The 23756-nt window shown below is 47.0% G+C and overlaps 1 protein-coding gene across 2 annotated transcripts; it reads right to left on the bottom strand.

Annotated features, from left to right (window-relative positions):
* Positions 1-171: 171 nt before the first annotated feature.
* On the bottom strand, positions 172-23756 carry IP6K2 (inositol hexakisphosphate kinase 2). 2 transcript variants are annotated; one of them, XM_055557403.1, is made up of 6 exons: positions 23619-23756; positions 7697-8027; positions 5603-5825; positions 4308-4483; positions 1400-1575; positions 172-943 (listed from the first exon to the last, which is right to left on the bottom strand). In XM_055557403.1, the coding sequence occupies exons 2-6, from the start codon at positions 7896-7898 to the stop codon at positions 443-445; spliced, it is 1278 nt and encodes a 425-aa protein (XP_055413378.1). In that variant the 5' UTR covers positions 7899-8027; positions 23619-23756; the 3' UTR covers positions 172-442. The 2 variants fall into 2 exon arrangements, with proteins under 2 accessions (XP_055413378.1, XP_055413377.1); XM_055557402.1 differs by lacking the exon at positions 23619-23756 and adding an exon at positions 8513-8530.

Raw genomic sequence — 23756 nt, 5'->3', positions numbered from 1 at the left:
GAGGACTTAGCCAAGAGGCTATGGTGACTTCAGGGCCCATGGGGTGGGGGCAGTGGCAAGGGGGACACTGCTGGACCAGGGTGGAGGTTGTGGTACGTTGGAAGCTTCCGAGGGTTGGGAGGGGGGCTGGCTGCCGGCCCCCTATCCCTGGCAAGAACGACAGCAGCACTGTTACAATTAACAAAAAGATTTGTATTAGAACATTTACACTCAGGGAAGAAAGAGGTATCTGCATCATCAAATGTGGAATGTCGAAGAAACAGTTAAAATAAATAAAGACTCCGAGCGCGGCTGGGGCTGGCTCAGGCTGGGACTCCCAGAGGCCTCTGCGCATCAGCTCCAGGCTGCAGGGCCACCGCCTGGCCATACTGGCCGCCTCCCCGACGCAGCACAGCTGTGCCCGGGACACACAGAGTCTCTCAGGTGCTGGTGCAGCCAGAGCTCACTCCCCGCTCTCCTCACTTATCTCTGTGACAATGTCTATCAGGCTCTGGAGCCCAAAGATATAGCCAGCATCCTGGCCTTCGTGGACCACACTGTCCTCACCATATAGCCTGCACGTGGTGTGCGCGAAATCGATCATGCGCACGTCCACCGAGCTGGTGCCGAGGGGCTTGTAGGCATAGGCGCCGGCTGACTCGTCAGCAGACTCCTCCGACAGGTCCTCCAAGTCCTCCGCGTCTGAGTCCAGGGCCACTTCAGGCCGCTCCTTGCCGTCATAGATGATCAGCAGGGAGCTTGAGTAGAAGCGGTAGGATTCTTGTCGCTCCAGCACGCCCTTGAGTTCAGTCAGCTTCCTGAGCACCGGGCCCAGGAGCTCCCGGCGCAGGTACCGGCCATTGTGGAAAAACTGGAAAAGTGCCTCTTTGAAGCCCTGTACGGACAGCTTCCGTCCGTGGTACTTGTTCATGAACATGAGCTGCCCACTGCCTGCCTGGTACACCTGTGGGAGGGAGACCAGCAGGTCAGGGACCGACAGGCATCTCTGGCAGAGATGGCCCAGCCCCAGGAGAGTGGCAGCAAGACGACAGCCCTGGACCCGATCCTTCAACTCATTCAGTATACCAGTCACACAAGGCCCTGTCCTTGCCAGTCAACACCCCTACAGCCCTCTGACTTGGGCGCCGTCGCCAGCCCTCTGTTTAGTGTGTGGCTTGGTGGAGAGTGCCCAATGTCTCCCCTTTCCTCTCTCTCCGGTCCATAGCTTCTGGACTCAGCCAGTTCGGCCAGCCCCAGAGAGCATTACCCACGCACACAGGCTTTCCTTCCTCACCAGAGAGCAACAGGATCAGTCCAATCTGGAATCTTTTGAGAAAATGGGGCTCTGCCATGGTGGGAGAGTGGCAGCTCCCGGCTGCCCAGTCAGCCCACGCCCACCACGTGCCGACACTACTCTCACCTGCATGCCGCACACGCGCACACCGATGACTGCCGACGTGCTCTGCTGGCACTTGCGGATCTGGTTAGCTGCCTTCTCCTCTGAAGCATCGTCACCATGCTGGCGTGTCCCCATTTTGAGGTCCAGGACACAAGGCACCTCATAACAGGAAGTCAGGTTCTCCAGTAAGATAAATTCTGAGTGGTTAAGGATAAGGCCCCTCTAAAGAAAAGGTGCTGCCCCATGGCACTCCCAGGGTGCAGGGCCTACACATGGCGTCCCAGAAATCCTGCTCTACCTCCCAGGCGGGTGGCCCAGGGCTGACCAGAAGGCTAAAGGGAACCTGCAATTCTGGCCAGGGAACTGGCGTGAGAGAAGCATGGGAGACACACACACCATTTCCTGACTCAGCAAGATGTGGACCACAGTCCAACAACAACCTGTCCTAAATCAGACACAGAACATTAGGAAGTTCTGTAATCCCAGTCTTAAACAAGAACTAGAAATGTCACTTAGGAACTCATCAAGTTTTCTCTTTTCAAATAAATATGTATTTCCCAGATGGGGGCACTGAAAAGGCCGAGAAACAATGACCAGATGTATGAGTTCCCCTGGGGCTTCCCAGGTGGCACTAGTGGTAAAGAACTTGCCTGCCAAGTCAGGAGACATAAGAGACGCCGGTTCAATCCCTGCATCAGGAAGGTCCCCTGGAGAAGGGCATGGCAATCCACTCCAGTATTCTTGCCTGGAGAATCCCATGGACAGAGGGGCCTGGCGGGCTCTGATCCACAGAGTTGCAAAGAGTCGGACACGACTGAAGCGACTTAGCACAATGCCCAGACCAGCTCCTACAGCGGGGACTGGTGAACCATGGGCCCCTGCTCACTGTTTTACAGCTGATAAGTTAGGAACAAGTGGTTCTTATAAATCAATTTTTTCTTTTTCTGGTCACATGGCCTGCGGGATCTTAGTTCCCTGGCTAGGGATTGAACCCAGGCCCTCGGCAGTGAGAGCATGGCATCCTAACCACTGGACCACCAGGGAATTTTCAGTTTTTGCATTTTTAAGAGGTCAAAAAGTGTATATAATATTACATGACACATGAAAACGGAATGAAATTCAAGTCTCAGCAACCATAACTAGGAGTTTATCTGGAATACAGCCACGTTCATTTACATCATCTATGGCTGCTTTCATGCTACAGATGACAGAGCTATGATAGTGTATGGCCTGCAAAGTCTAATATATTTACTATCTGGCCCTTTACTGAAAAAGCTTGCAACCCCTGCTTTAAAGGAATGACTGAATGCACATCTGGAGTATGAAACATACCTGACCCTGTACCATCTCTGCATTCCAGAAAAGGAAGGCAGCTGCACAGACAACTGGGCTTGTGTAAAAATGACTCAGGAGCCTAGTTTTTTACAAGACTCCCACTCGCCACGCATAGGACAATTTGAGCATCAGAAATAACTGCAATGAACTGAAACACGTCAAGTATGTTTAGGGAATTCCCTGGCAGTCCAGCGGTTAGGACTTTCTACTTCCACTGCAGGGGGTACAGGTTTGATCCCTGGTCGGGGAACTAAGATCCCACATGCCGCATTCAAAAACTTAAATTCATGGGTTCATGATGATGCAGAAAACCTCACTGGTTACCTTTGGAGGATGTTAAGAAACCATCTCGTTATTTCAAATAGTAAACTAAGGAAAATAAACATTTAACCTGCCTTTCCTATTTGAACTATACTTCATGATAAGCACTTAGTTGATGAGGAAAAGCTTCTCTTTCAGCAGGATTCCAGCTCATGAATGAAAAAGGAATGACAAAAAACCACCTACTTAAAAAACTGATGTAAGGCAATGGCAATACAAAAGAGAAGGACAATGAAACTCCGCTTCCCAATCAACGGGTAAATACCATTTCTGAAGTAGTCTTGCCCTGACTCCCTCAAACTGCCCCTGAATCTAATCAAGCCTGTAGATCAAATTATCAACTTAATGGAAACAGAGGGGAAACAGTAATGTGTAAAAGACACCACAGGATGTAATCAGTAAAAACCAGAGGGTGGGTAACTCTAGAAGACCCAGTTTCTCTGACAAGAAATTTCCAAGAAGAAAAAAACAAAAACGTATTTTACAAGACTTAAACGTTTCAACTGAATGCAACATGTGAACATCATTTGGACCCGCATTCAAGCAAACCATAAATAAAACATTTATGAGACAATTAGGAAAATGGGAAAACAGGTATTTGACAGTAACGAATTACTGTCCACTTTCAAGGAGTAACGATTGTGTTTTAAAATATCTTTATCTTTTAGAGATATACGCTGAAGTGTATACAGATGAATTATCTGACACTTGCTTCACAGCGAGTTCAACTGGGGGTGCTGGGTATAGAGAGACAGGAGACTGACATGAGCGGGTTAACCAGATGCTGGAACTGGGTGACGGTACCATTAGGTTCAGTGCATTCTCTATAGTATGCATCCAGGTTCCCTGATTGAAAAAAAGAAAGGAGCCTTTCCCTTGTGATTTCTTCATGTGGCAGCCTGGTAAACCAGACTGAAAGATCAGTCCAACCCCACCGCAGACCCTGGCATTTAAGCTCTACTTGGGGACTTCTGCAAGTGTGTGAAAACATAAACCAGCTCCTTGCATTCCAGGGTAAAGCACCCCGAATGCAAGTTGGCCCCTCCATGAGGTGACCCTCACCCCTAGGAACCCATCCAACTTCCTCCCCAGCACGTGCATTCCCAGACCAGCGCTCAGCCCAGAGGGAAGTGATGTCTGCCCAGTTATCACACAGGGTGTCCTGGCACAACCATGACTTTAAAAAATCCAATTTCTCTCTCCAAGCCTGAAGGGTCTCCTCCCTTGTGCTCCCCTCTCCCCAATGCAGAGATGCCCTGTGAGCAAAGGATACTGTACTGGTTCCGGTGTTTCGCATTCTCCTTCATTCTCTGTAACTGTTGCTGGTGACACTTCATGCTCCAAGGGTTGTAGTGTTTAAGCTGAGAACTTACATTCCCCTTTTTCTCTACACTGTAGTACAAAACTTCCGACTTCTTCAGCCACTCAAATTCTTCTTCTAACTTATGGCTATAAAGAGACAAGAAGCTGATAAATCATAACATCTCATCAGAAGTCAGGGGCAAAGAGGCATGAAGGAACTTTCTGCAATGATAGGAAGTTTGATGCTCTGATGTGGTGGCTGTTTCAGTGGACACATTAAACATTTCAAATGGGTACATTTTACTGTAGTATACCACACCTCAAGACAGTTGATTTAATAAAAAAATTAAGGGGTTAGCTTGTTGCTTTAGGAAAACCTAAGATGCAAGGACAGCCTCTCCCTCCAGCCCACACCCCACAAGGCAGCCTTCCCTGCTCCCACCTTCTAGGCAGTACCACCCCCTGGCCTCGAGTACATCCAAGTTCCCTAACTCAGGACGCTGGAGACAGAGGCTGAAGTGAAATTCCATGAGAATAAGTCAATCCACTTGGCTACACTAAAAAAAAAAGTATCTTTGGCTGCTCCGTGGGCTTTCCTCTGGTTGTGACAACTGCGCTCCAGCCGCAGCTCACAGGCGCCCCCTTGCGGCGGCTCCTCCTGCTGCGGTGCTGGCTCCAGGGCGAGCAGGCTCAGCAGTTGTGGGCCACTCGGTTCAGCTGCTCCGAGGCCTGTGGGATCTTCCCAGACCAGGGATTGAACCTGTGGCTCCTTCACTGGCAGGCAGATTCTTTATCACGAGCCACCAGGGAAGTCCTTAGCTATGTTTTTAATACATATGCATACACAGTTTATCTTTTCATAAGCTCTGTCAAGGTGTGCCACTTGGGAGGGCTCTGCCTAGGGGGATCCCCCAGATGCATCCATTTTGTCTCCCACTATCAGTGAACACCTGCGGTAACGGGATGGCTTCTGTCTGGGTCACTGCTACATTCCCAGATGCCACGCGGGGCCTGGCACAGGACAGCTGCAGGAGGAATGAGTGACTCAAACTCTCTTACAGCTGCCACGACAGTTGTTTCACCCAAAATGGCACAATCTAACTCAGAGTCAAGCAAAGAGAAGCCGGGCACGCCACGTGGGAACCGACCCGAGTGACACGGCACCTACTGAGTCCATTATGTGAGCCCTCAGCCCCGGGGCACTGGGCTGTAACTGAGACCCCTCCCCTCCTCCCGCGTCCAGTCCCCTCTCAAGTCTATACCCACCTCTTCACTTTTTCCTCTTTCCGGTGTTGCCGTACCCAGTCCTTAGAGGTCTTGTCTGTTTCTAGAACGTGATGCTTTTTGTTTGTCCACCTGAGCAGCTTACTTTTTGGTTCACAGTCTGAATTATCTACACTGTCCACAGTTCCGTGGTCCCCTTTTACTGGATATGCTATTAAACACAAGTTCCTGTCTTCGTCTTCTTCGAAGCTCACGGATACCACACCTAGAAGGAGGGTGAACACGGAGGACTTTCAGTTCCACGGGAACATGTGTTACAAATAACATGATTGGAACATTTGTTTTTTTCTTACCCTGTTCCTTAGTCTCTATGTTGCCAGAGGCCCCAAACTCATCTGCAAACCTAACAAATATCAAAACAGCTAGAAAAGATGACACCATACAAGACAAGCGATTAGGGAGCAAACATGGCCGAGAGTCTTCCTCTATGATTCACTCAACGAGGCAAGAGCCAAAGAATTACAAGACACATTTTTCCATCATTGAAAATGTTTATTAATTTTTATGTAATTCTTCTAATCCTGAGAGAGACATGAGGACATTTGCTTTTTAAATCTTGTGGGATTTTTTTACTACCTTAAACAGAATCTCCGACGGCCTTGAGGCTTGCTTTAAAGCAGAGCCTAAACAGAGATTTGCCTGAGGGGTAAGAAGTGTCCGAGGGTAAGGGAAAACTGGGCAAGCAGAACAAAATAAAGGAGCAAACAAAACAAAGCACACAGCACAAGACACCCGGCAAAGGCTTCTTGCGGCGCCCCCACACGGTGGGCACCCAAGCCTTTCGTCCTTCTCAAATATATTCCTTTATTGGTCTTTGCAGTCTCATGTCACAAGAGAACAAGATGAACACAAGGCAAACGGGGTTGGGCTGGGAGCACAGACGCGTAGTGGCCTTGAAAGCAGCTCTCCCCGAGTCTCTAGAACCTGCCATGTGTAATGAGACAGTCTTTGAGGAGGGGGCTGTCGGGTGGGAGGGTTTCAGCAGGTGCCGACGAGTGCCTTAAAACCGACTGGCTGAACACCTTTCCTCCCAGGCCTCTCTGGCCTGGGATCACTCAATTTGCTCAGTTCTTGCTGCCTGCCCGCTTGCTCGCTCGCTGCAAGGGAATGCGTGCTTAGAGAGACGACGCTTCTGAGGTGGTACCCGGCTCTGGGCACAGAGGAGCTGGGGTGGGGAATTCAGGGGACCACACTTTCCTGTGGTGGGAAAGAACCAGGGAAAAAATGGGGGCAAGGGCAGCCAGCTAACAAGGGACCTTTCGCTCTGTCCTGGAAAAAACAACAGAGAGGACCAAGTGAGGGCCCCAACTCCCCCACCCCCACCAAAGCACCATGCATGTTCAGAGTACAGACGGAGGCGACTGTAACATTCTATCCTCAAAGAATATGTTTCGACAGTCCCAGAAGAACCCAAGTTGTTCAAGAGTCTTTTGCCTAAGCAGGCAATGCAGCTTTACAATTAATTTCCTTAAAGGATTCTTCTTTGATTTACAAAGGATCCCCCCTCCCCAGGAAAGACCACACCATGCTGATTCCCCCCATTAGAAAAAGGGAGAGAGTCACCATATGTGAATCAAAGAGTTGCAGTAATATAGCAATTTCGGGGACATTCCGTAATAGCAAAGGGCTTCAACTAATCAGCACAAGCCTCCCACTCCTGCGCTCCAACTGACTCAACCCTGCTCCCAGCCTACCTAATCACCAGGGCTTCTGGTTTCCTGGAGGACAAAAAGCAGGCGGCAAGTATTCTGGGTAAAATCCTCTCAAAGTCTTCCCCGATGTCCCCTCATGGGGGACTATAGGTTACCGTGATCAAGAGACACCTGAACATAAAACACAACTACACTTCCACCAAAAATAAAACAAACCCACAAAACAGAATTGAGCAATCTTACCAGGGCTTGTAAACTGAGGGTGTGAGGTGCTGGGCGGAGGGCCAAGAGGAGGAGGAGGGAAAACACAGAGCGGGTGGGAGGGGTGAGGGCTCCAAGGGTGGCTGCCCGGACCTCCTCTGGCCGCGGCGCCTCACGTGTCCTCGCCAGGCGCTGGCGACCCCTAAGGCAGCTGCGGGCTCACCTTTGTACTGGGGAGTGAATTTGCGCATCTCAGCTGGGAGAGTCTCGTAGAACTGGTGCTCCCTGGGGACCAGGGGCTTGCACAGGGTCGTCTCGTTGAAGCGGAGCACACACGAGTGCCCCCCGACCTGGTGGACAAAGGGCTCCAGCAGGATGCCCTTGTCGCGGGGCTCCACGTCCATGGCCCTGAAGGCTGGGCTCATCCTCCAGGTGCGGGCAGCAGGGAGAAGGGGGGGCAGCGGGGTCCAGCGGCCAGCGCGTCCTCCGTCTGTCGTCTGTCCGTGCGTCCGTCTCCCTGGCCTCAGCTTCGCGGTCGTGTGGGCCAGGACGCTCTGCGGAGAGTGACAACGGAGTTGTTAACAGCCGGGCACCGCCTTAGAGGCGCTGGCCGTCCTCTTCGAGAAGAAAAGACAAAACAGCCTGAGCTCCCGCGGAGTCCCGCCCACGCCGCCCACTCGGCCCCGCCCCGGTCCCGCCCACTCCCGCAGAAACAAACAGCCGCCGTTGTCCCGGGAGGGGCCGGATGCCGGGCGGGGCCGGATGCCGACTCGCAGGGACTGGCTGCGAAGCCCAAACAGCTCCAATCTCCCCCACCAGGCCTTAGAAAGCCACTACCACGAAGCCACGATGAGGTGAAATCACAATTTTAAACCTAATAGTCGCATTAAATCGTACCATTTTCTACTACAATTGTTAGATTTAAGAGTAATTGACATCCAAGGCTCTCCGTTAATTAATATATTTTAATAGACTTTATATTTTACAGCAGTTTTAGGTTCATGGCAAAACTAAGAAAATACAGAGGTTTCCCACATACCCATCTGCCGCACACATGCATAGACAGCCTTCTCCATTATTAATATCCTCCATCAGAGTGGTACACTGGTTACAGATAATGATGAATCTATACTAACACAGCATGGTTTACATGGTGGTAACAGGGTTCCCTATTGGTCGTTATTTATGTTTTTATAAAATGCATTTAAAGGGAAACCTGCTTATGCACCTAGTAAGATTACCCACCATCCGCCCCCAACAGGTGTGCGCACTGCCCCTGCTCAAGGCCAAAAACAAGGCCCATTAACCTTATTAGCAGTGGAGCTTGGGCCCAGCTTTAATGATTAACCTCTGTATCTAAAAACAACAGATCACGGCTGGCTAACTCTTTTAAAAAAGATACACAGTGTTCTAGGTCACAGACTATTTTTACTGGTTCTCTCCCTATCTCCAAAAGCTGGGGCACACCTTTAAACCAAAGCTGCATTCTTGGGGCCCTTGTCCACTGAGGTCCAGGAACTTCAGATCCCCAAGCACACTGGATCTCAGAAAGCACACCTCCACACGTTAGTGAACCGTTTCAGGGTATGCCATGTTCATTCTGTTTTCCGTCTAGAATTTACAGACTGAGTACACAGGTGCTACTAGCAATACTAACGGGGGGCTTGGGCTATGCTTCAGTATCTGTAAGGGGTTCTTGCTGGGAACTCCTCCAATTCCCACGACTCCAAATGAGACGGTGGTGGTGGTGAGAATGGGTCGGATGGAGGTTTGCCCACTGTCCTCTAAGGTGGGTAAAGCACCCACTCTGTGCTAGGCTCACTGCAGGGACTTAATTTGATCCTCCCGATACTTTCTATGAGACATTATTCTCCCTGTCAGAAACAAGGAAGTTGGTTCGGGGAGCTGAGGAAACTCATCCAGGGCTAGAGCCAAGAAGCCGGAGTTTCCAAACAAACTTCAATTTGTTGTCTGTCCCTCCACAGCTGCCTCTGGGGCCCAGGGTCTCTGGCACATGTGCTTCCGCACTCAGACGTACCTGGGGCACTTAGCTTGTCCTGTGATGGTGTTTTCACCATGTTTTTATATTTTCTATTTATAAAGCAGCCTCTTTCAAAGAGTTTAGTTGGTGTTACTCTTTTCTTTCAGAGAGAACTGACAGTGGGCTCCCTCCCACTGGACTCAGGGATTAAAAATCAATACGCTTTCCTACATGCAAAGAGCAGAAAGTCAAAGGTTCTGATTTCTCACACCCGGCACTACCTTCTCATTACAGCAGCCCTCAGGAGGGTAGGTGCTGAGAAGCGTCCCAAGACACAACACAGGCGATCAGCTAAACGGACGAGTACCTTCCAGCCATTCCAGACTCTCTACAGAAGGTGGAGCTCTGAGATGCGTGGCCACACAAGCCCTTTAGCTTTATAGAGAGCTGTTCACACCAGTTTTTCAGTAATGAAAAAGACCTCTGGAGTAAGAGCCAACCCCAAAGGAAAGCTACTGATTCAAGATCGGTCTGCCAGTACCCAAGAAAGAACTAGGTACCATAATTATTAAATTATGAAAGCACAAGATGTTCTTCATCGGCCAGGCTTTAGAAACACAGTTCAAACCTTTCACAAATGTGAAAACTCCTTTTGTTGCCACAGCAATGCTAACACCAAATGCCTAACACCCTTTCTAATAACTCTGTTCAAGATTCCTTAAATGTATTCAATTAAAAAAAAAATCTCTCTCCAGGCATCTCTCTTACTCCAGTGAAAAATCCCAAACAGTAACTGGCCCTTCATGAAAGCTCTCTGGAGTATGGTTCATGGGTGTGGCTGGAGGCTGAAAAGCCCAGTGAGGGTCTCCACCTTCTCCCAGGTCTCCCATGTGTTCATTAGTGGCTGGAACCTTGGTATGGAACCTTGCCACCCTCCCTCCAGCACCCAACTCTGGCACTTCGCAGAACACTGCTCCCTGGAGAAGAATCATCACCTTACACAGAGGCAAGAAAACTAAGGCCCTTTCCCGCCTGTGCCAAGTCTGATGATGGAGGAAACTCCTAAATGGCAGAATTGGGGAGAAAACTGATCCTGTAGTTAGATGGAACCAGATTCTAGCCCCAGTTCTGCCATTTCATTGCTTGGAGAAAGACTCCCAAGTCACTGGCTCCCTTTGGGTTCCAGTTTTCTGGTCTGTAAGGTGGGAAGGAAAGACCTGAGGTAGACATCTACTCTGAGGGCTTCCCTTTGTGCTCAGTCAGTAAAGAATCTGCCTGCAGTGCAGGAGATGTGGGTTCAACCCCTGGGTCAGGAAGATCCCCTGGAGAAGGAAATGGCAACCCACTCCAGTATTCTTGCCTGGAAAATTCTATGGACAGAGGAGCCTGGTGGGCTGCTGTCCATAGGTCGCACAGAGTTGGACACGACTGAAGTGCCTTAGGATGCATGCGTGCATTGAAGAAGGAAATGGCAACCCACTCCAGTATTCTTGCCTGGAGAATCCCAGGGGCAGAGGAGCCTGGTGGACCGCTGTCTATGGGGTCGCATATAGTTGGACAAGACTGAAGCGACTTGGCATGCATGCATGCATTGGAGAAGGAAATGGCAACCCACTCCAGTATTCTTGCCTGGAGAATCCCAGGGGCAGAGGAGCCTGGTGGGCTGCTGTCTATGGGGTCACACAGAGTCGGACACGACTGAAGCGACTTAGCAGCAGCAGCAGCATATCTCTAGTGGCTTCAGCCTGGTCAGAAGAAAAATGCCCCAAGAACCTGCTGCATTTCACGGCTAATCTTTTCCCACGTGTGGTTTGAGCAGGTGGGCCTCTTAAAGGTTGTTCAACATCTGAGTCGTCTAAGGCCTGGTTTCCCAGGAATCCTAAAACATTAATGGTTGCTAAGAAGTCCATGTGATGGACCCTGAACCTAGTGTGAAAGAGAATAATCGGAAAATACTGACTTCACGTTTAGCATCTGTTTTAGCTTTCCACATTGCCTCACATTTGTCCACGAAACTATCAATCGGTGAGAAATGCAGAACATGATTCATCCTAGGACATGACACATATTTCCCCCACAGCTCATGCCCCTAAGCCTGTTTAAGGTTCTGCTGGAAACAATGCCTTAATAGTTGTATCCTTTAAAATACTGAAAATAAAACAACTAAGATCCTTGGGCCCTTAGCTCACACATCTAGAATTTGGTTAACGTGGGAGGCTACAGACGGGATCTGCTGGGGCCACTTACTCTGCCTCAAGAAAAGCCCCAGGGTTGAGCAGTCACAGGGGACAGCAACAAAACAACCTTTACCAGCTGAACCTCCTCCATGAGCCTCAGAGCCAGTGCCCACATCCATTCACAACCCATGACTATACCACCAGGGTCAGTCAATGTAATTCTCAAACACTGTTGGTAGGAAAAAAGAAGTACAGCCACCATGGAAAACAGTTTGGCAGTTTCTTATGAAGTTAAACATATACTTATTACATGACTCAGTAATCCTACTCATAGGTACTGACCTAAGAGAAATGAAAACAAATGTCCACATAAGCACACTGTACTTGAATGTTCACAGTGGCACTAGTCACAATAACTAAAAGGTGGGGAAAATCCCAGTGTCCATCAAATGGGGGAATGAATAAACCAACTGTAATGTATCCATATAATGGAATATTATTCAGCAATAAAAGGAATGTACTGATATACACAACAAAGATTAATCACAACAACAAAGATTAATCCCAAAAACGTTATGATTAACTGGAAAAAAGCCAATCACAAAAGAATGTCTGCTGTATGATTCCATTTACATGACATTCAAGATAAAGCAATAGCAGAAAGTACATAAGTAGTTGCCAGGGGGCAGAGGGTAGGGGACCAGGACTGACTGCAAAGAGGCCCAAGAGAACATTCAGGGGTAATGAAAATGTTCTATGCTGTGACTGGACAGTGATTATATGGCTGCATAAATTTGTCAAAACTCATCAAATTAGAGATTTAATGTCAATGAATCTTACTGTATATAAATTATATTTCAATAAAGAGCTTGAATTTTTCCTTATACTTTTTTAATTTACAAAAATTTCAGAACAAGTACAAATTAAAACAATCAGAAAGATTGTAGTTAAAAGATCCTATCAGCTGACAAATAGTTTCTACATGCAAACACACTGGCTGGAATTCACCCCCTATTACCCTCCTGTCTATTCTAACTGGGCTCACTTGCCTCCACTGAGCATCTTGAGTCACTCATGCAAGCAAGGTAAGCCTGGGTCGCCATCCTGGTCAAAGTAAGGGCTTTGCCCTTTCTGTGAGAGCGCTCCCTGACGGTAGAGACTTTCAGGGACAGCCATGTTCTCTCTTAAATCCATGACACCCACTGCTAATCCTGAAGCCATCTGCTCACCTTCAAAGCCTAGTTTTTAGCAGGCTTTTACTCTTAATACTAAGAGTGGAGAAGGAAATGGCAACTCACTCCAGTCTTCTTGCCTGGAGCATCCCATGGACAGAGGAGCCCAGCAAGCTACAGTCCATAGAGTCACAAAGAGTTGGACTGGATTGAGCACACATACCCATTTAGCGCGGGCGGCTGCGACCGCATGGACGTGAGTCTGAGTGAACTCCGGGAGTTGGTGACGGACAGGGAGGCCTGGCATGCTGCGATTCATGGGGTCAAAAAGAGTCGGACACGACTGAGCGACTGAACTGAACTGAGCACGCACACACGGCTAATACTAGGAGACCTATACCAGTTGCATAGTTATCTTTTTTAATTCTTGCAAAGTCAAAGCAAAAGCATCCTTTACACACAAATAAGCAGAAGAGACACAAAATGGTCCAATAAGCCTTCCAGTAAAACACCCATCACGAAAGGTCAACAGAAATCTGCTTCAATTATCCTGGCTTTCTTGTTATTTCTCAAACATGCCTGATACACACTTACCTCAGGGCCTCTGTTCTTGCCATTCCCTCTGCATGGTACACTCTTTCCCAGATATCCCTCTGGCCCACTCTCTTACCTCCTTCAGCTCTCTATCCAAACATTACCTCTTTAATGAAGTCTTCCTTAGCCACCCCATCTGAAGGTGCCATATCTCCCCATCCACATGCCTTACACAACTCAGCTTTATCTTCTCCTCAGCACTTATCACCATCTAACATGCTGTATATGTTTTATTTGTCCTGTTCATTTTCTGTCTCCTCCACCCTGCCCCTACCAGAAAACCAAGTCCATAAAGTTGGAGATTCGTGACTGCTCTGTTTACTGCTCAATCTCCATAGCCCAGAAGAGCACCAGCACAGAGTCAGCACCCCATAGGAGGTGCCTCAAATCACCTCTGCGTCGTGAGTATCTGCTGCACACAGATCAACAGAGATCTCGAAAGGCACCCGCTGCAATGATCCAAACCCACCCCAATCATACAGGGAGTACCACCATTAAATAGCCACACCCTTCACCAAATGCATTCTCGGCATCGACTAGGTGTTAATTTTGTATTTATAATCTCCCACTGTATTAAGTCTGCATTAACCGGGGCGTGTAAATGAAGGGCCCTGCACCTGAACACTCATCTGGGACGGGCTGCTGTGGAACCGTTTCATGTCAACAGAGCCTAAGCTCTTAATCTAATAAGAGCCAATCTCTTGGAAAATTCTCTCTGTAGAAAATCAGGCAAAAGCATGGTCACTGAATAAAACTTTAAAATGTGGATACAAGAAGATTAAAATCCTCTCGCCATTTACAAATATACTAATTAGCATTCAGAAATTCTGCGTTAGCATTGAGCTGACATCCCAAAGACCCAGCTTTCAGGTTGCTAAGTTATCACTTAAAAAAGTAACACTGACTCACAGGGGTCATGGCTGTTCATCTCCTTCCAAGGCCCTGGAGTCACTGCATAAAAAAAAATATTAAATTTTTAACCACAGGATCGCCAGGGAAATCCCTATGTGACCTTTTTATAGAAAAATTACGACACTGCTGTCATAAAATGAGGCGGTCAGCACAGTGCCCTGAAAGGCAGGGGCAAAGTACTATAGTATTAGCACTGCCCTAGAGGTCCAGTTGTTAAGACTCCACACTTCCACTCAGGGGGCATGGGTTCGATCCCTGTTCAGGGAACTAAGATCCCACGTGCCACTCACCACAGGAGAAAAAAAAAAGTATTGTAGTACCGATTTTTTAAATGTATGACTTTTTTTTGGTTTCCTTCTTTCAATCCAAATTTACTTTCTTACCTTACTGGTGTTTTTTTCTTTTATTAGCGTATCATTGATTTACAATGTTAGGTTAGTTCCAGATGTACAGCATAGTGAATCAATTCTACATATAGACATATCCACTCTTTTTTAGATTCTTTTACCACATAGACCATTACAGGTTACTATGTAGAGTTCCCTGTGCTATACAGCAGGTCCTTATTACTAACTATCTTATATACAGTAGTGTATATATATATGGCAATCCCAATCTCCCAGTTTATCCCTCCCCTCTTACCCATGGTAACTCTAAGTTTGTTTTCTTCATCTGTAACCCTATTTCTGTTTTGCAGGTAAGTTCATTTTCTTATTTACAGTTTTCATAACTGTAAATTCTTTTGTTTAAAGATGGATGATACTTATATGTTTATATAAATCAATTACATATATTTATGTTACATTATATAAACCTCAGCCACCAGAAAAGCTGGATCTGCCCTGTACTAAGTGGTAAGATCATTATTCCCTTCTCTTCAGTTTCCTGAATGCTTCAAACTTCTTGAAATGTTTTCAAACTCGGAGCATGTCTATTATCTTTATAACTGAGACTGAAAACATTAGGAGGAAGAACAAAAGAATTCACTATGACCGAAACAGAAAAATACAGATGGCTGCTCAGCTCTCGAAGGTTATGAACTCATCCACAAAGACACTGATGCCACCCACACTGCAAGCTCACAGCTCTACTCCACAATGGAGACACTGGGAGACCAACGACATGTAAACAAGTGAGGATAATAATCCCAATAATCCTGCCCCCAGAGTGTGTACAAGGTGCTGAAAGGTCAGAGGAGGAAGTGACCAACTCAACCTTCAGTGACGATGGGATACAACCATGCCAGAGACAAGAGCTACTGTTTACCAAGCCCTTAGTCTGTTCTGTAACTCCTCCCCTCCTCCCACAGCCTTCTGGAGTAAATACTGCGATCACTCCCCTACACACGGCTGCACTGAGGCACCAGACCACCTAGGCCTCATCATGGAAAACAAGATGTTCTCTGAGATGAACGAGGTCACCCTCATGTCACAGCAAGCAGTGGCTCCACCAAAGAACACAGCAGGGCTGGAGAGACAACACAGAAGCCCTGCAACTGACCTGACACAGATGCCTGGGGTCCAACACCAGGTGTTCATTTCCCCCCGCATTAGCATCTTCTTCTAGTTTTAATAAAGGAGAAACTACAAGTTGTAAGTGTATTTCATGATAGTCACAACAATGCAGATCCTTCCACCAATTCTGAGGAACAAATAAAACAGCAGATTCTGTTCCAAAAATGCAGACAAACTTTTCCATAAGGCGAACAGCAGCCTCCCAGAGGATTCTCTGAGGATCACACTGGTCGATCTCTTTGCCTCATCAGACCAGATTTCTGGAATGAAAGACTTGAGGGCCGCAAGATGGAGGGGGGACAAGGAGAAGGAACTTGCCGCCAACCCAGAAATACGTTTATCAGTTACAATGCTTGAATGACAGAGTTTGAGCAATTTAAAAAGTTTTTCAAACTAAAACTGGAGCACTGCTCCTTCAAGAAAATCTAAATTGTTGATTCTAAGTTATCACATGTCCCCTTTACCAGAATATCAAATCTACTTATAAATAGAGATCAGTCCTGGGTGTTCATTGGAAGGACTGATGCTGAAGCTGAAACTCCAATACTTTGGCCACCTCATGCTAAGAGTTGACTCACTGGAAAAGACCCTGATGCTGGGAGGGATTGGGGGCAGGAGGAGAAGGGGACGACAGAGGATGAGATGGCTGGATGGCATCACCCACTCGATGGACATGAGTTTGGGTGAACTCCAGGAGTTGGTGATGGACAGGGAGGCCTGGCGTGCTGTGATTCATGGGGTCGCTAAGAGTCAGACATGACTGAGAGACTGGACTGAACTGAACTGAACCTAAATGTATTCCATACACAGACCAAGAATTCTAAGTCCTCCTTAAAAAGCCTGTTACCGCTCTTCAAGGGCCATTTTCCATCTGGCACCTCTTCCTCCTTGATGCAACTGCAACTCCTACCACTGTGTAGGCAACATACCCAACAGGAACAACAGAAGTGATGCTTGAAGACTGGCCAAAACTGATCTTGATCTATGGGGGACTTTCCTACCCTGACTCATGGTTCTCTCTTGTGCCAGTAAAGCAACAGTCCATTAGCTTCAGGCAAGATCATATGCTCCCTGCCTGCGGTCAGTGTTTACCCTGCTCATTTCTCAGCAGTTCCCAAACCAGATGACACGTGAACCCATTCTCTGAAACAAATGGTGCCAAAAATGATTCAGTCCTCATGGGCAGCCACAGAACCCAAGCAGCCCCAACCTGCGCAGGCCAGCGCAATGAGTGCTATGCCTGCCGGTGGAGGAACCAAGGCATGCCCTGCGCTATACCAGATCCCGTGCTCGGAGGGCAGTTTCCTCCGGGTCTCACAATACCTCGTTCAGGTGAACGCTCCCCTCAAGGGTATGCAAAGCGTCCCATGCTAACAGGACCAATACAGCAGCTTTGGACGTCCCTGGTGGTCCACTGATTAAGAACCTGCCTGCCTATGCAGGTGGCCCGAGTTCGACCCCTGATCCGGGAAGATTTCACACGCCGAGGGGCAGCTAACTCTTACTGAGTAAGTGGGAGTCCTCAACCTCCAATCTCCCATGTGGAAAATGGCAAAATGGTAAAGGGCTACAGCCTCCCTGGTCACAAGGCAACGGTCTCTGGAAGATACCACCACAGCTGACAGCAGGGTCAGCTGGGCAGCGCTGACTTCCTCTCTCCAGTTCTGGTGGGACACAGTGCAGTGGTGTCCTTTCAAACAAGCCAGGGTGCGAGGCCTCTCGGGAAGGTGGATGGGTCAGCGGGGAGGGGGCAACACGGCGGGTGGGGGATACAGGGTTTTTTTTGGGATGAGTCACATGAGATGTGAACTGTATCTTAATAAAGCTATTATTTTAAAATATCAACACAAAAAAGGGCGGCACTGCAGGGGTCACAACCAGCTTGGAGAAAGGTTCCAGTGACAATGTCAACACTGAGAGGAGTGGAAAGTATTTAAGAGGAGAGCACCTCCAATTGTGGCCACGGTAATGGCAGAAATGCACACAGGCAACTCAGAGAACCAATTCATGACCAATCAGTGAAGCTGCTCAGTTGTGTCCGACTCTGTGATCCCACAGACTGTAGCCTACCAGGCTCCTCCATCCACGGAATTTTCCAGGCAAGAGTACTGGAATGGGTTGCCATTTCCTGTGTGGATAAAAAGCGTAACTTCTAAAGGAAGTTATTTATTTATAAAGAGATAATAACTAAACACGTATGTGCAATTAAAAATAAATATTAGAAGAAACCCAACTTTCAATACCTCTCTGTAAGTCTGCACACTTAAATTGTACCAAAAAACTCTTTTACAAATCTTCTCCCTGACATATTGGGCCTGTCTGATGCTTGGGTATAAACGGTGCTTCACGTACTCTCATGTCTCTATCTGTACACCAGGCACGGTAACTTTAAGGAGGTGCCATGAGATGGGAACACAATGAAAAATCCAGCCTCTTGCCTCGTTTACGGGTGGGTAATGCACTCCTCAAACGTGAGCTGTCCTCTGTCCACTGTCCCAGTTCCTACAGAAAGTCCAGCGGGAGATGGAGGTCAGAGGATGGACTTGACAGTGTAAGTGGATAAGGGCGTATTAAGCCTGCCCTGGTGGAGGCGGAGGGTGAAGAAAGGGGTGACAGGTAAAGGAACAGAGCGCCAAAGCACATCCTGTTCACTTCTTACAAAAGAGACTTTTAAACTGGTTACAAGTGTGATAAAATGACCACCATTGTTAGCTTGGGGTCTCTTCATCCTGTCGATTTTCTTCAGTGCACTTTTCTATTCTTTCCAGAAACAGGATCAGGCTATATACGTTGTTTTGCCTTTCTTCCCGCCAGTAAAATCAGCTTTATTTTTCTCACCTAATGTTTAAAAAATACTGATAAAATACACACAATATAAAATTTACCTTTTTAACTATTTTGGGGTAGACAGTTCTCTGGAGTTAAGTACATTCACAATGTTGTACAATAATCACCACCATCTCCAGAACTTTTTCATCATCTCAAACTGAAACTCTATACATGTTAAGTAGTAACTTCCCACTCTGCCAAGCACTGCCCCCTGGAAACCACCATTCAACTTTCTGTCTCTATGATTTTGAGTAAAATTATTCAACATTTGTCTTCTGTTTTGCCACTTTTTCCCCCCAACTAAACTATATGGCTTAGACAGCCTGCTACATCTATCTATACATGATTCCTTTTAAAGGCTGTGTAATAGTCACACAAAATCGTAATGTATTTATCTACTTCCCTACCGACACTATTTCCAACTTTGAAATTACAATAATAATGCAGTGAGCATGCCTGTATCTGTCTTTGCATACCTGTGAAGTATTTCTGTAAGAAAAAGTCCTAGAAGTAGAACTGCCACTGGGACAGAGCATAGATTTTAAAAGATTGCACCTATTCTTTACTCTGACCTGACCCACAAGGTATGTGAGCTACTGCATCCTGGAGCACTAGGGTAACATTTTATATCAGGAAAGTTAACCAGGCAGAAGAGACAAGGAAAAACGTGGCTTCAGAGAGGTCCAGCCGGTCACTACTACAGTGACATGAGTGGAGGGTGGGGGCAGCAGGAACCAGCATTTGCCGGGAGCCTTCTCCATCTGCATTCTTACCTAAGGAACAAAGGAAGAGATACCAATCTTCTTCATATTTATTAGAAGCTCATGTGTAAAAGGGGTTCGAAAGAAGAAAAATCCTTAAGCTTTTAAAGAAAAACTGAGTGCCTTAGAAAACTCTCTCACGCTTCTCTGTCATGTTTCATACCACAGAAATATTTCAGGTAACTTTGTAAGCTTATGAATTTAGTATCTGGTTACTGGAAGATGTCAAAACTAAAGGTAAAATAGAAGGAGCCAACACACCCTCCCAGTCCCAAGTTTGGGAGTTCCCTGGAGGGAGGATATGACAGTAGGAAGAGCCGCCCCCCAACAAACAGGGCTGTGACCCCCAGGAGGCCATCAGGACTGCAACCAAGCTGATCTCTCCATCATCTCACCACCTGGGCTTCCTCCTCTTATGAGTCTCTCTGCATCTGTTTGTCCCAAGAGGGCAGGTGAGAAAACATCCTGACAGCCCCCAGGCTCCAGGACCACTAAGACATCAGAACTGCCATCTCCAGACACCTGTCTCACCTGGAGTGACCTCATTATCGTCTTCTCCCCTACTCAGTGGCACACATGGCAGGGCACAAGGCCTCCTGTCTTCTCCACTGCACCCACAGAGCCCAGCCCACACAGGGGAATTAAGGAGGGAGGGGAGAAGATAGAGAAGGATCTGGTGGAGGGTGAGGTGTAGCACGCTGTAGCCCCCCTAAACCCTTGAGGGGGCAGCTGACCCGAGAGAAAATCTGAGACAACTGTAGGCCTCTGTCCTGAAAATGCATACCCTCCCTGAACTCTGCATAAGATGTGTGGAGCTGGCGAGCACAGACCCTCTCTTCAGAACCCCTAATACATGGAATCAAATTACAGGAATGAGTCAGATACTAAGTCTTCAAAACAAGTCAGAACAAGGATGTTTTGTTCATAAAGTCAGATACAACTGAGAAGATGTGCGTTGACCTGCCAACAATTAAATATAAGGGATGATCAAGCCATCAAGAAGAAATGTACCGCAGGTAATTGGTAAGGTGGGCGTGAAGCCTAAGTGAACCTAACTTGAAAACAGATTTGGAAATTAGCTGCAAAGGAAAGAGCAGATGGCACTCGAAGTAACATGCAAAGAAAGAAGAGCTCTGGGTCAAGATGCCTGTAAATGAACAGCCTGTGGGCAGAGGGTGCAACACTAGTGAGAGGAGGAGGTCTGTGAGGAGACAAGGAGCAAAATCCCTACATTCTCCTGGAGGCCAAGGGTAAGACTCACTGTTCCACATGGAAAATTTGGACCATATGACACAGAGGGAGGAGGAGGGTCTTACACTGTGTGGCCCTACAGGTCCCTGACAGTCCTCAAGAGTTCACGGTTCGGGGCTCACTTTTGATTGAGTCCTGGCTACTCCATCACAACTTCTTCACTAAAAAGATATACAGGTGTTGTGACCCCTTCAAATGTGGCCACCATTGTCAAAAGGTCTCAAACGCAGGGTGTGATCAGTTAAGGCCAGAATGGGGGAACCCCTACAAGATAAATGACAGTTGTTTCAACAGATTAATTACAAAACAGAGTGACCATATACGTATCTCCGGGAGTTGGTGATGGACAGGGAGGCTTGGTGTGCTGCGATTCATGGGGTCGCAGAGTCGGAAACGACTGAGCGACTGAACTTAACTGATATACGTATCTAAGAGACACTTCATCAGATGCAATTGCAGACTTTATTTGGATCCTAGTTTGAACAAACTATTAAAAAAAAAAAAAAAAAAAAAACAATGAAACAATCAGGGCCATCTGACCATGACTAAATATTTGAGAAAAATCAAGAAATTATGGCATCACCAACTCAAGGGACATGAGTTCAAGCAAACTCCAGGAGATAGTAAAGGAGAGGGAAGCCTGGTGTGCTGCAGTTCATGGGATGGCAAATAGTTGGACGTGACTCTGTAAGTGAACAACAACAAACAAAAGGCCTACTGGTGTAGAAACTGTGGGTAGCCCCTTGTCTTGGTGATATGCCATGAAATACTTATGGATATTATAGTTTGGGGACAGGCCTCCTAAAATTTCAACTTTTTTTTTAAGGGGAGGGGAGGAAGGCAGAGTGTAAAGATCGGATAAAAGATCGGATAGGAGTTCCTAACTGCAGAGGCTGGTGATGGATGGATGGTTAACAGACCTAAACCACCTTATCCATCATTTTCGGAGACTCTTTTCCTTCAAATTCTGAGGATTCTGAGGTAAACACTTAACTCAATTTTGGGGGAAAAGGCTTCTTCCTTGCTACCAGAATATACTGCAAACACTAGAACTGCTTATTGCTAGTTGGTATGCAAATAAGCAAAAATATAATTTATTTAAAAAACAAAAATATGCTTTAAAATGTAATCACATGAAAGCAATCATTTACTATACAAAAATGTGTTCAATGTCTTTAAGGTGATTACCCCACGAGGTAAAATAACTTCACTTCAAGGAAAAATTCATCCCCAGCGCATCCTTTTGAGCCAAACAATGGAAAATTTTCACCTCAGCAAGCTGGCCTTGGGGAGGCTCAGTCTTAGCCCTGTTGCCTAGCGACGGGTGACATCTTCAGTGCTTACAGAAGTCTCTGGCACCCCTCTGAAAAAAAGACTGGCTACAGTTCATCAGTCAGTAGTCGTGCCTTCCTCAGACTTTCCACTGCTCAGACAGATATAGGGCTGGTGGATGTCACCTGCAAAGCCTTGAGACGAAAAGAAGTTTATTACATCTGCTAAACTGGCTTTTACAACTGTATCAACCCCAGTCCTAGCTCTCATCTGACTGATTCCTAACAATTCCTGCGAATTCTACTCTAAAGTCTAAAGTTACAAAGCAGGTAAACCAAGTAGAATACCAGCTAACCATTCAACTTTTTCCTCCAGAAAAAAATACCAAGTGATCAACTGGTTTATTACGTCAACATGATAACATATTCATTACGCCAATTTGATAAAAGTATATATCTTGCTCAGGTTTCTAATTTTGGTAGTGGTTAAAGTTAAAACAATAACAATACCAGCCTGAAACTTATCTTTAAATCCTAAACACCACGTTACAGGATGAAATTACACAAACTCCACAAGAGCAATCTATGTAAATAAGCATTTTAGTTCACTTAAAATGTTACCCTGCTAAAAATGCAAATACAGCAAATAATTAAATACTAGAATTCATGAAAACTACTGTAATCATGGTGCTTTATACAAAGTATCATAAAACTTGTGATCTGCAACATTTTTTGTGATCACTTTTCAGAACTTCCACTGCTTAAAACTATTCTTTCACATGATTATATCTTATTCTTGTTCTAGGTACATTTCATTACCAAAATGTTTCATTCCAAGCAGTGATTAGTTTTACTTCCCCAGTATCTAAGAGCACTAGATTTTACTGGTTTCTACATTTTCTTTTCACAACATTTGGACTCATTTTTCTGCAATTCGGCTATAAGAAATTGAATAAAATCCAAAAACGAAACTAATCACTTGGACGCAAGAGACAAAATGCAGTCTGCAATCAACCCAACGTGAAAGATCTGCACGCTCCATCCATGGTGAAGCTTATCACTATGAAGACGTCCTCGGATCCATTTTAGGGCTTTGGGGGATAAGACGGTTAGGTTTGCAAATACCCCCCTCTCCTCCCGCTGACACCAGCTGACAAACCCAACTGACATTCAACACTCAAAATGGCTGCACAGCTGCCAGCCTCAGGTAACCGTACCTGAGGCACTGAGTTCTCCAGAAGACTCAGGGAGACCCCCATCAATAACCCGAGATATTGGACGCCAATGTCCTGGGGAGACCTCCCTCAACGACCCAGAGATCTTGCCCTCTTACAAAGAGCGGAGACTCCAATGACCAACAGAGACCCCGTATCACCAAAATATTCGGGAGACCCCCCCCCCCCCCGTCAATGACCAGGGAAGATTCTGCCTCTCAAAATCAGGGGAGATCTTCTCTCCCCAGTAACCTGAAGAAATAATGCCTCTCTCAAGTGACCGGGGGAAATCTGGCCCCACAGGGACCCTGAGAGATCTCTCTTACACCCTTAACCGGGGAAGAACCCCTCCCACAAAACCTGGGGACACCCCTAATGACCAGAGACTTCGCTCCCTAAAGACCCAGAGAAACCCTCTTCCAAAGTCCCCGGGGCGGCAGGGCCGTAGGCCGAGGAAAGGTGGCATTACCTGCTGCCTCAGCCCGGTCCCTCGGAGCTTCCTTCCTATTGTTTCTCTCCCAGCAAGATGGCGGCCGCCGCGCCGAGCCCCGCCCCCTGCGTCTCACTCCCTGAGCCCCTCACTATTGGCTCGCACCGGGAGCCCAGC

Source organism: Bubalus kerabau, chromosome 20, assembly GCF_029407905.1.
Source record: "Bubalus kerabau isolate K-KA32 ecotype Philippines breed swamp buffalo chromosome 20, PCC_UOA_SB_1v2, whole genome shotgun sequence".
Classification (NCBI taxonomy): domain Eukaryota; kingdom Metazoa; phylum Chordata; class Mammalia; order Artiodactyla; family Bovidae; genus Bubalus; species Bubalus kerabau.
Note: the sequence above shows the minus strand (reverse complement) of the source record. Positions and strands in the feature narration are given on the sequence as shown.